General features: G+C 29.7%; 2 protein-coding genes across 2 annotated transcripts; both read right to left on the bottom strand.

Moving 5' to 3' along the window:
* Positions 1-1,860: 1,860 nt before the first annotated feature.
* LOC126840342 (transcription factor Jun) lies at positions 1,861-4,564 on the bottom strand. Its single transcript, XM_050576009.1, has 2 exons — positions 3,489-4,564; positions 1,861-3,157 (listed from the first exon to the last, which is right to left on the bottom strand). Exon 1 carries the CDS (start codon positions 4,305-4,307, stop codon positions 3,492-3,494), a length of 816 nt encoding a protein of 271 aa, XP_050431966.1. The 5' UTR covers positions 4,308-4,564; the 3' UTR covers positions 1,861-3,157; positions 3,489-3,491.
* A 6,234-nt stretch (positions 4,565-10,798) lies between these two features.
* Positions 10,799-12,929, bottom strand: LOC126840461 (proteasome subunit beta type-2). The gene is made up of 4 exons (XM_050576213.1): positions 12,698-12,929; positions 12,429-12,622; positions 12,176-12,341; positions 10,799-11,078 (listed from the first exon to the last, which is right to left on the bottom strand). The coding sequence occupies exons 1-4, from the start codon at positions 12,786-12,788 to the stop codon at positions 10,897-10,899; spliced, it is 633 nt and encodes a 210-aa protein (XP_050432170.1). The 5' UTR covers positions 12,789-12,929; the 3' UTR covers positions 10,799-10,896.
* Between the last annotated feature and the right edge of the window lie 101 nt (positions 12,930-13,030).

Here is a 13,030-nt window from a genome sequence, read left to right as displayed (position 1 = left end):
GTTATAATGTTACACGTTTAATAAAAGCTTTATTTTTTAATAATAATAGTTATCCATTAATAGTAGCTATTGAATTTTCCACTATGAAAATACCGAGAAAAAAAATTGTGTACTTGAAATTGTTTGGTAGTAAGTACTAAATCATTAACAAATTTAATATTTTATTGAGTCCCCTGCGAAAAACTACTTGTCCCTTAATTCCCATTGAAATCATAATTAACCGATTCCTGTAGTATGTAGAAACTCGAGAATCACTGTGCTGTGTCAGATTTATCTAGATTTGTGTATCTTATCAATCTAAAAATTGCACCAAATAATCTAAACTCCAACATAAAAATTATAAAAAAGTAGTTAACATTAATCGGTCTATAAACCCACTCGGTGATTTTGCGACAACTACCTATTTCCAAAAATCGTTCATGTTTCTACTGAAAATTAAATACCTAATATATTCCCACGCAAGTGAAGAAAAAGTTATAGCGTGTCCTGATCATCTATTTTGTATTTTACTTTGCGATAGATAGTAAAAAAAGAGTTCTAAATGGCCGTAACACTAAATTGAAAAAATTGTATTTTTCAAAAAAAAAAAAAATTACATCTTCAAATGTTTTAACTTGAATATAATAAAAGAGAATACAAGTGAAGTTTTTTGTTTTTCGTGTGTATTTTTTTCGTCGTTTAAAAAATGATATTTTATAAAACAAAAATCATTTCAGTTTTCGAAAAATCACTAAAAAAAGAACTGTGAACGGAATATTTTGGGTAATAACTACTTGAAATTCAGCACAAACCAATACTGGATAAGCTATGTGAACATTATACGAGTATAGTTAATTCCAAAATATTTTTGGAAAAACAATTTTTCATATTTTAAACAGCTGTTGCGTCACTTGCGTTGTTCAGTCTAGTCCTACCTATCCATCTCGTGGCGTTGGCCGACACAATCCAAATAGAGAATCTCCCACTCGGTCTCCTACCAGTAAAACTTGTACTCATAAACGAGAAATCTATTAGATTATATTTTTACCGTTTCATTTTTTTTTTTTTTGCAGCCACGACAAAAACGAACAAGCACAACACAGATAGGTTGGTGCACGACGCTAGCTAATGCATAATATTATACACATTAACGCGCAAAACATTATACAGTTGCCACCATGGAGTGTTTTGTTGTAGGTACCCCAATCCCGACGAGCGTGTGTTGTTGACGGTTTGCCAAACGAAATCCGTCAAGGTCGTTTTAGACCGTTGTTTAGGAGGAGGAGGAGGAGGAGGAGGAGGAGGTTAGGTTAATGCGACTATATTATTATACTTTACACAGCAGTCGTCCTCCCTACTATAGTTTGTGATCGTCATCGCCTAGTGTAAAAAAATAAAAAAATTAACAACAATAATAATAATAATGTTTTGTAAAGATCCGTTTTTCACGAAATATAATTATGTTAGTTAGACCGGTCTCCGCAAAAAAAAAAAAAAAAAAACCGCACAACACTCGAGCACATCCGATATAGCTCACACCTATATATTCCAAGCACGCAAGACAAAACACACATAACCGGTTCACCTTGACGTCATCAACACACACACACACACACACACACACACACACGGAGAGAGTGTGCCGTTGTCTTTTTCCCCCACCTCTAATTTTTTATAATATGACAATAACAACAAACATTTACATAACCCGACAAAAAAATTACGGGTTTTTTCCAGGTTGGGAGGAGAGAAGGTAATAAACCCCCCCCCAAAAAAAAAAAAATTACGTACTCGTTTCTTTTTAGGTTTTCTATAAAATAATCGTTTAATAAATTTTTTCATAAATAAAACATCACTTACGGTCGAGAAAAAAAATCACACAAAAGCCTTAACATAACTAAAAAAAAAAAAAAATAAATAATAATAATAATTTTTAAATCACAATAATCATTTTGCACACGATAAATAAAATTTTCTCTTACAATAATAATTACATTACATTTTATATTATTGTGTCTTAGAATAAAAAAAAAAAAAAATTGTATTTTAATACATAAATATATATCAGAATTCAAACATAATATTACGATTGCTATTTTTCTCCCCGCTTCGTTTACAATAATTATATGAACGTTTAATTAACATATTTTATAAATATTTATTCATTCACTTCGTTACAAAAGTAGAGCACCTAGGAACATAACTGCGATACACTTCGAGTCGTCTGCATTTTAAATACGGAGGGATAAAACACATAATATAAATATAAATACGAGAACAAGACAAACGCCTCAATATCGGCTCTCGTTTCAATATACAATTATAATTAAAATGGCATTACAAAAAATTATATGACTAAATTTACTTTGGCCTATTTTTTTATTGTCTGGTAAAAAGCTTAAAAGTATATAAATGTGTATTGCTAGTCAAGTTTTATTGCGTTGTTTTTTTATGTATAAAAGTACAATATGATATCACTTATAAAATATGGTGAAAACGTGGAACCCTCATTACACAAAGAGGCAACACTGGTACAAGGTGTTTCATACAAAAAATGACTTAAAATTAGGAGTTCCGTAAATATTAAATATGCATGTTCAACTGCGTTTAACAATAATAAAAAAGAAACAATTAATCCCATTTACATCTATCGACCGGGTATAAATTGAGCATTATACACGTTGAACGACATTTTAGGTAACGTGCAATCATTAATGAGTTTAAAAAAATAAGTATTTTTAAACAATTCGGTAAATAAAAAAAGTCTGACGTATGAAAGCTTGGTATAGTCCATATTAAATGTGATAATTTATTTGCAAACAATAACCGATAATCCAATAATCACACACGTTTGGCATTATATAAAAATTTGATTTTTTTTTTATAAATATTTATTATAATTTAACATGTAGGCCATAGGCTTATACAATAATAATACACTTTAGTTATACATATATATATATATATATATATATATATATATATATATATATATATATATAAAAAATTAAATACATATTTGAAATAGGCTACAAAGAATTGAGCAATTTTTGAAGCAATTCAACAGTTACACTTTTTTTTTTTTACTAGAAAAGTATGGAAAACTCACAGACAGGCAGGAAGTGTCATCCAAATTTAGGATGTATTTAATGGTAATGCCAATAGAATTGTTTTGTAACTGCAAAAAAAAAAATAAAACAACATTATTAGATATTTTGTTTGACAAATAATACATTTTTGTTAAATAATATTAAAAAAAAAAGCATTTCTTTTTATTAGACTACATTATAAGTTACTCGTTAGTACATCATTTTACTGAGGTCAACGTTTAACAATTAGAAACACCTCAATTAATATAATTATATGGTATTGGCATTATAGCACTTGACTAGGTAGAAAATTGAAGACTGAAGTGAAGACTAAACATTTTTAAATTAGTTTTAGGTAAAATATATTTATTCTCAAAAAAAAAAAAATTTAAACAACTATTCTGTGAAAATCAAACTTACGGGTCATAGGCAATTGACGGCAAACTCACAGCCATTGTGCATGTGTTCGACAACAGTCTGTTTTAATTGACAAATCTGTTCTAGGAGCCTGTTCAATACCGTGGTAAGTTCGCTGTTTTCGGTTTTTAAAATTTTCACTTTGTCTTCTAGTTTAGCAATGCGTTCCAGTTTTCTCCGACGGCACTTAGATGCAGCAACCCGATTCCTTTGTCGCTTGCGCTCCAGTTTGATTTTCTCTTGGGACTCCATGTTGATGGGCGACATTGGCGGCGATGACGATGCCACACTGGGTACGGTCTGGGGTTCCTCTTTGATGACGTGCTGAGGTATGATGTTGGAGAAGTCGTTGGGCGGCATCAGCACCGAGTACTGCGGTTCAGACTGGTATTCCGACGAATTGCTGCCGCTGCTGGTCATCGGTATGTCCACTTGGATGGCGCTGTTGGAGTCGTGGTTGCGCAGGCTGTGAAGCGCCTCGACAAACGGCTGTGCGTACATCTCTTGTTCTTCGGTTACCGACTTTGGGAACAACGACGGCGTGGGGGTGTTTATGAGGGGCAGGATAGACTGTTGGGACAGGTAGAATTTTTCCAGCTCTGGAGAGCTGAGCTTGAGCATACGCAAGTCCGGGGACGTCAGGAACGGTCCGGGGAATTTGGATTTTTTCGCAGAGTTCTCCGAATTGCAAGCGTTTAAGTCCAAAGTCATTGGCCTTTTCAACAGGTTCACCTCGCTCGATCCGTTCATTTTCGGCCTCACCGTTTGGTCGTCGTAGAACGCTTCGTCCAGCATCATGCTGTTGGACGAGTTATTCACCATTTCCGACGCACTTAATTAAATTTGTAAAAAAAAAAAAAACCGCACGGCACACAAGTCGCGAAACGATACAATCTGACACGCCGTACCCGTACGGTAACAAAAAAAAAAAAAATAATAATAATATAACACTATCACAAATCTTATTATAATATTATACTGATAAGGTTACGTCAAAAAACGTCTTGTGCGAGACGGCGCGGACAACGTTACGGGAAACACAGAAAATAACGAGACGACAGACGGTACGCGAATGAATGAACGTGCGAAGGCAGACCGCACACGGACCGCCGTCGCACGATGAGTCATCGGTTATTTTAAACCAGTACGTCACTTTGCGGCCGTCCCATTGGTCGGACGGTCGCCAGTGCGGACAAATGTGCGGACGCGAATCGTCGGGTACGCAACACCGGTAACGCATTTATCCGTGTTTGCCGGTGTTTTGCCGCATAAAATGTCTTTATAATACAAAATTATTGTACGCGGTACGCCGCGTTCAACGCTCAAAGCTCCAATAATTGGAACCGTCGTCGATCAACAAAAAACGTCCAATTTGTCAAATTTTGGCAAAAGCTATGAAACTTATCTTATAAACATTCATTATTGTAAAACGATAACTTAAAAAAAATATTTGTATTTAGTCGTCAATAAAATTGTTTTCAAGTCGTTACATTTTTAGAAAAGGAAAGAAGTTGAATACATGAAAAAAAGTATAAAATATCAATAAAAATCACAATGTATTATTTTTTTTTTGTTTTTACTAAATAAAATAGCGTCAATTAAAAAAAAAAATGTATATGCTAATAAGATCACTTACCTTCAGTTAAATTTTAAAGATAATGAAATCAAGTCTCTATCAAAAACTTCTTCTCTATCTTAAAAGCAAAATAAAGTTCCCACCTTTTTTGGCCAATGATATTATTGTCTTGAATTTTCACTGTGTCAAATTATATTTAAACAATATGCCACACAATTTTAGAACTAAATATTCTACAAATAAATGTAAAGCATTTTTTTTTTAAAGTTAGTAACCCTTTAAAGTGTTCCCTAATTTTAATTTTCTTAACACATACCGTTTACGACTTACGAAATATGAATTTTTAAAAATATGAGTGATACTTTTTTCAATATCTTAGTGAAAAAATGACAAACAATAAAAAAAAACAGGTGAAAACATTTGTGTGTAATTTTGTTTAAAATTCTTAAAAAAAATGTTTATTAATAATTCACCTAGTTTTATTGATTTAGATAATATACATTTATGTTACATAGTCTACAAATGTAACAAAATAAAAAAAAAATTGTTTTTTTATTTGTAAGAGTACTCTCATGTGCGTAGTTTGCTATGGGGCTACAGCCCCCCCAAAAACTTTTGTAGCCCTCTCACGGTGTTTACTTTCATTTAAAACATTTTATCCAAAATTTCAGTTATAAATATTTTTATGATTTTCTCTGAAATTCATCAAGGCTTCAAATATTAGCAGTGTAACTGCTGTTGATTGTACTTCATACTTATACCTATTTATTTTTATCATAACAATAAACATTTTTATTTATAGATCAAAGACCCGTTAACATAGGCGCAATTTCAATTTTTAACTTAGGGGGGGGGGCTGGACATTTTTTAAAAATATATATATAAGTAAATATATTTTTGTATTTCAAAATTGTATGCATAACCTAATTTTTTTTGGGGGGGGGCTAAGCCCCCTCCCACCGTATTTGCGCCTATGCCCGTTAATGACTTTGTATTAAACTTTTGCATTTACCCTGTGCGGTAGTCAGGTCGAGGTCGCGCATTGTCGCGTTGTCCGATGATAATATTATGACAAAACCAGAATTTGATCGTTGTACTGATAAATTAAAAATAATTTGGAAAGATATAAAATAATTTGCCAACAATTTGGAAATTTCTTTGGACATCTCCAAAAGTATATTTTAAAAACTTTTATAAATTAATTTATTATTTATCTTTTTAAATTCAAATATTGATACTTATAGGTTCAAAGCATAAAAAGAAAGAGCCAATTCATTTAAGTAACTAATATGTCAGTTCTAAAACTGGGGATAAATGTTCTTCTATCATTATTAATGATAAATATGTCTAACGAAGAAGCAAATTTCGAATGCTGGAAAATAAATGCTTATTTTAAAATAATGGACTGTAATAAATGGCATGAAAAATAGGTTTTCAGTAGAAAGTCTAAAAATCGGTGTAGGAGTGGTCAATTATACACAATTAAAATATGAAGAAAGTATTGAGTTTATTAATAAGTATGAGGTATCTATGAATTTAAAAACTATATTAAGATTAATAAATAGATTTAATTAATATTAAAACAAATTATAATGTATATTTTTTTAATTTATTTGAATTTTCTAGAAAATATTAAACATAAGTCCAGAAAATTTGAAGGCTAAAATGATGGTCATAAAAAATATGATGAATAAAGAATCCTTTGAAATTTATGACATCATACCCATTGTAGACAACAATATTTTTCCAAATTTGTATAAACTTTTGCAAACTGCACTGACTATACCAATATCATCTGCCTCATGTGAACGCTCATTTTCTGTTATGAGGCGAATAAAGAATTGTAATTGAAATACCATGACAAATGATAGGTTCACAAACTTGTCAATACTTCATATTGAAAGAGATTTTTCACATGCAATAGAATCAGAAAATGTACTCAATATTTTTGCAGAAAAAGACAGACGTCTAAGTTTAATTTTATAATTTAGTTTTAATTGTTTTATGTATTGTAAAATAAAATGTCAGGTTAAGAAGGAGTCATACATATAAATATATATATATATATTTTTTAGAAAATGTTCTCTTTCCCTTTATTTCACGATAAACATAAAGAGTTTTTAGAAAACATTTTTCTAGTCCTATGTAGCCCCCACAGATAATTATACCAAGCTACGCCAATGAGAGTACTTAAATTGTATTGGCCAACTTAGTTAAAGGCCGATCAAAAATGATAAATGTATTTAAACTGTATTATCCGTTATTGAAATATAATACCTACTTAAACTTGAGTGTTATGACTCATGAGTTTGCGTTCAATTACCTATTCCCCTCAATATCATAATGAATATTTCCAGAACCAAAATTTCAAACTTTAGGTATTGTTATTCAATAAATAACACAATAAAATGTTTATTAAATCTTGTCTGCTCCAAATTTCTGTTAAATATAGACTCTTGTCCGTTGTCCTGTCAATAGTTCTTTATCATTTGTGTACACAGGTAGATAATTTTACTATTTTAATCACACTAAATTACTTTATATAAGTCCTTTTTGAGGTTTTCAGTAGTAACATTTATAACGTGTTTTAGCACTCTAAAATTATGCTTTATTTAGTAACTATTTTTATTTTTTTAATTGAACGCATTTTAAATTAAATTATTGTGTATTAAGTTTTTGCTTGGGGAGTTGTGTAGAATGTTCGTGTAAAGGGATTGTAGTATTGATTTTACAAAATAGTAATATCATTACATTTTTTTCCCATAAAGTAAAAGTAGGTACCATTTAAGTCTTAACTTGAACATACATGCTTATACCGAATGCTGATAATTGATAAGCCTTTAACATGTTATCAAATTTCTTAGAAATCATTATAATATGATGTGTGAATACATGGAACATTATATATTTACAATAATAAATATTAACTGAATAATTTATTAAGAAAAAAATCGTATTAATGTTAATCGCATTATAATATTAATTATATAAAAAATCAAACCCAACACTAATTTATCTACAGCTGATAAAACATAAATTATTGTGTTTACTGTTTGGACGATCGCAGTATTTTTTTTGTAGATCTATTTATAATTTATTATTATTATAATTCTCGGAAATTGTAAATTTACAGAAAAACAAAATATGTAGTTATAAAATATTTTTGAATTTCAGATTTCAGTAATGTTTACTTCTCATTCATTATAATTTATACTATCCATTCATAATATAACTTCAGACTTTAATAATCATTAAACGAGTATTTTTTTTTTAACACATTTTTAGAAAACCCCATTTCACTAATTTTTGTTAAAAAAGAATAGGATATTTTTTTTAGAAAACGGTGTAATTTTTTTATTGAAGTAAAGAGACTATATTTCACACTGTAATGGTATATTTAAATAGGTCAGCTAATAATTAAAAAGTTATCGTGGGTTTAGACCCAACAAATAAAAATAAGGTACATCATATTGTAAAACAATAAATGAACCCTAAATAAAAAAAATTTAAAAAAAACCAATATAAATTAAATTAAAGCCCGAAGTAAACCAGGTAACTATTCTAAAAGTTGTTTACTTATAATGTTTATTTTACAAGATAAACATTTTTATAATTAATATAAACGTTTTAAACTCATTATAAAATGTGTGTTTTAACTTTTAAAAGATAAATCAAAGTTCTATTAAACAGTTTTTAAAAAGTTCAGCTTAGTTTACTGTTAAAAAGTCTTATATAATATGTAACTCTTTGAAAAAGTTCTATAATTGTTGCATGGCCTAAAATAAATTCCAATACCTAACTATAGTTTAATTTATAGTTTATACTTATTTTATGAGTGTATATTTTTAAATTCGAATACATTTTTGTAAACGAAAAATAATTTTACTTTTTTGTTTATCAACTTTTAGTTTATGTTACATGTATTATTGTATAAAGCTGTTTGTGTGTTTAGTGACGTTGGCAAATAATTAATACCTACAACAAACATCACAGACAAACTTGTTGTTTTTTCTTCCTATGATTTTTTTTTTTTACTTGTACACTTGGCTTGTATTTTGCGGGGGCCAAAAACATACGTTTGTAAATGTTATAATAATAATACTATTAATGATACGCCTACGAGATTCTCTTGGCTACGTCAGGAAATCCAAACAGATATGCTATGTACCTAATCCACTATTGTTGTTAGAAGAAGGTAGACGTTATTGAAAAACACCTGTCAAATGCGGCTTAAGCTAAGAGAACTAGAATTGAAATTACAAGGAAAACAATAATAGTATATGAAAACAAGCCATTGACTTGTACACGCTTGAATTACTGAAAACATTTTGCGGGTTAATTAAAAACAGTTGCGCTTAATGTAGACATTAACATTAATTTTTATTCGATAAAAATCAGTCAAACGTGTTTTAAATAAAATCGCATGCATCATTGTGCAATATGTATAACACCTCTAATGCGCGGATGTTGCACAAATTCCTTATATAATCTGTATATTGGTGTTAAATAATATTTTTTAATTAACCATCATCCGACATACACTCGACAGGCATATCTCTAAAATTATTTACAATGGATCAGTGATTGATTACAATAATATATATTAAAAACAACATTTAAGTATGAACATTTTCTTAAATTTAACGTTAGTCAAAATATGTTAATGAGAAGTGGAAAATTGTAAAACTGCTTCGATCGGCAATAATTTTTTCAAGTACCCGTTCATGGTCTAATTAACCTCGGGTTTTATTTTAAGTAGGTATTATTAATATTTATTAATCAGTTTTTAAGTTTCATACGTTTGTTAATTAACTGTCGACAATGTCTAGAAAATCACTAATTTTTAAGAAGACTATATTCCTATTTTTGTTTGTTATTACATTTTTTTATAGCTGAATTGCATTTGTTGTTAGTAAATATTTTAATTTTTTGGAAATATTTTGATATACTTAAATTCATGTCATGAAAACATTTAGAGAACGGAAGAGCTGTTAGCTATAATAATAATAATATACTATACCATTTTTAATAATATCAAACATATTTATAAAAAAAAAAAAAAAAGTAATAGGTTCTATAGGTAGTGTTTTTTGTTTAGGAAAAAACCGCCAGTATAAGTGTGACAAAACGCATTCGATTTTTTTTAACTATACAAAAAAGCTTAAAAACATAAATCTTAATAAGTAGGTAATATTAAAATTGTATACTTATTTAACACACGCGCGTCAACTGTAAGTAAAATTGAAAATAAAAAAAAGAAAACCATTGTTTAATTTATGTACAAATCTTTTTTAGCTGACAGTAATTATTTCAATAATGTTTTTATATTTTTCGGTGAAATCGGCAAAATTCTAAAAAAAAGAAACAATTATAAACAATTTATTTTTTCGTTTTTTTATAAAAAGTACAGTATCGACATTTTTTGCATGTTAAACAATACCTCTAATTAATGACTTTTTTTGAAAACTTTTAATCCTTAAATGTCAAAACATAGATTGTTAAGACATTGCACTCTTTGTAAAATAAGATGATTTATTAAATACTTTAAACATAAAAAAAAAAATAACCAATCATTATGTTAAACTTTTAGGATCACGGTAAGTTTTCAAAGGCAGATAATATTATACCATAAAAAAAATGTTTGAAATTAAACTATACAAATGGTTTGATGGTTGTTAGTGTTAATCGAACATACATTTTCATACAATAAAAATTAATAATAAAAAAATAAACGAAATTCCCAAAAAACAATGAATTTGTTATTTATTTATTTGCCTTATAGTTAGGTAATGTTGAAAAAAAAAATGTTCATAATATAAATTCAACATAAAATAATTAATCTTTAACATTAACGATTGTTTCCTGATTGATATTGTCTTTGGTAATTGAAGGCAATTCTTGAATGCCTCCAGAGTACGACAATTTGACTTTAAAATTGGGCATATTAATAATGCATCGCTTTTGAACTTCGGCAATACATTTTTTCAAAAGATCGTACGCTTCTTGGTATGTTGCATCTGAACAAAAAATAAATCGTAAGAAACATATATTTTTTTTAACCATTAATCTTTGATTTGACTAAAATTATTTATTATTTTTAAGATGATAAACAAATTCATCAATTAATTGGTAAACATGCTATAAAACTATTAAAATTGTAAATTGTTTTATTTTAAACATATTATATACAATTTGTTTGAAATAAATACTCTTATTTACTTTCTTTTTATTAGAAACATTATAAATCTATTTTTATTTGTTGTCTTATTTATTATTCACTATTGGTTTGAATTTTTAATAAAATACTTACGATAATAATAGATACAATTAATAAAAATGTGTAAGATAAGTAAAAAGGCTTAAAATACACAAAGAATAAGTTAAGGTAATTTAATTACATAAATAAAACGCATATTTAGATATATTTTATTTCTTATTTATTTCATATATGTGGAACAAATGCACTTTACCGGACACCCTTTTCCCCCCGCCATAGTGTTTTTTTACGCTGATTACGAATCTGAAGTCAAAATTAGGCGGACCCGGTTAGTTTTAAAGTTATAGCTAGTTGAAATTTGCATATTTCCCCTATGTAACAGTACGCGGCGGCGGCAGAGCCGTGCGGCGCTGTCTGAAGGCGTCGATAACTGATAAGGACGGTAGGTCTCCGAGTGTTTTGGCACTCACTCACTCGGCGCTGTCGCCTCGATCCTCTAACTAAAAATATCCTAGGTTTGCAAGCTACAGTCTAGGAGGAGATCACAGGTTTAATGTAAAGTCGGTTTAAAACGGCTCTAGAAGCCATGTCACGTGTCCGGCATAAAAAAAAAAAAAGACCACAAAGGGCGCGTACTGTTACATAGGGGAAATATGCAAATTTCAACTAGCTATAACTTTTGAACTGACCAAGTCCACCTAATTTTGACTTCAGATTCGTAATCAGCGTAAAAACACTATAATATGGCGGAAAAAAAAGGGTGTCCGGTAAAGTGCATTTATACCAAATTATCTTTTATTTGTTATCTTATATAAATTTAGCCAAACTCTGGTGTACAATGGCCACCATAGATTTCTATAGTCCAGTAATTTACATTTTTGGGCTTAACAATTATACCTGGTTTGTAGTAACGATCCATCACAGTGATCGACATCATACCACCGTAGCCGTGAGCACTGTAAGGCACGTCTACTTGAGCACCTAAATAGTCGATAAAGTATAAGTGTGATTTCTTCACTTTTGGATCGAATCCGCCGAGCATAATGTTAACTTGATACGGGCTCTATGTGTGATGATAAAATACTGTGAATTAGACATTGTGCCAAAAAAATGTGTAATTGTCCTAATTGTCGATAACAATTATGCATACTTGACTTCTGAGATGTTCGGCGATTGTTTTACGGGTAAATGTGGCAATGGCCGGTATGGACAGATCGTATCCGTTGCGCATGCGATATAGTTTAACATTTTGTGTAATGTATTCGGCAAATCTGGGAACGTCCCCGGATTCGCCCGTAACACCCATTACTACGTTTTCGGTAATGTTGTACGTCTTGTCTTCGTCTATACAAAAACATCAGTACTTTATTTTAGTTTGTTATTTAATATTTAGTAAAAGACAAAAGTTTCGTGATTTACCGTCTTTCATGACCATAATACTATGGGCAGCCGTCATGTCTGTGGCAATCAGCACAAAATCGTTGAACTTTATTCCAATAACAGTTTCCATATTTCCAATAACGATGTAAAGGGATTTAAAAAATAAAAAATGTACGTGTTTCAAAAAAAGGATAGTTACAAAACAAATTGAAATTTTGAAGTTGTTATTCAGTGTTCACAATAAATATTAATTCTCAACTCACAAATGATTGAGCGGTTTTTTCGTTTCCGAATTTTCGTTTATTCTAAACAAAAGTCAACCGTTTCTAACTTCATATCAATCGTTTGGCGAGTGTGTGTGATAATTTCATG

Source organism: Adelges cooleyi, unplaced genomic scaffold, assembly GCF_023614345.1.
Source record: "Adelges cooleyi isolate 19-005CV unplaced genomic scaffold, UGA_ACOO_1.1 ACOO_flye_CR_arks_rails_tigmint_CR_PRNA_376, whole genome shotgun sequence".
In the NCBI taxonomy this organism is placed as follows: Eukaryota; Metazoa; Arthropoda; class Insecta; order Hemiptera; family Adelgidae; genus Adelges; species Adelges cooleyi.
Note: the sequence above shows the minus strand (reverse complement) of the source record. Positions and strands in the feature narration are given on the sequence as shown.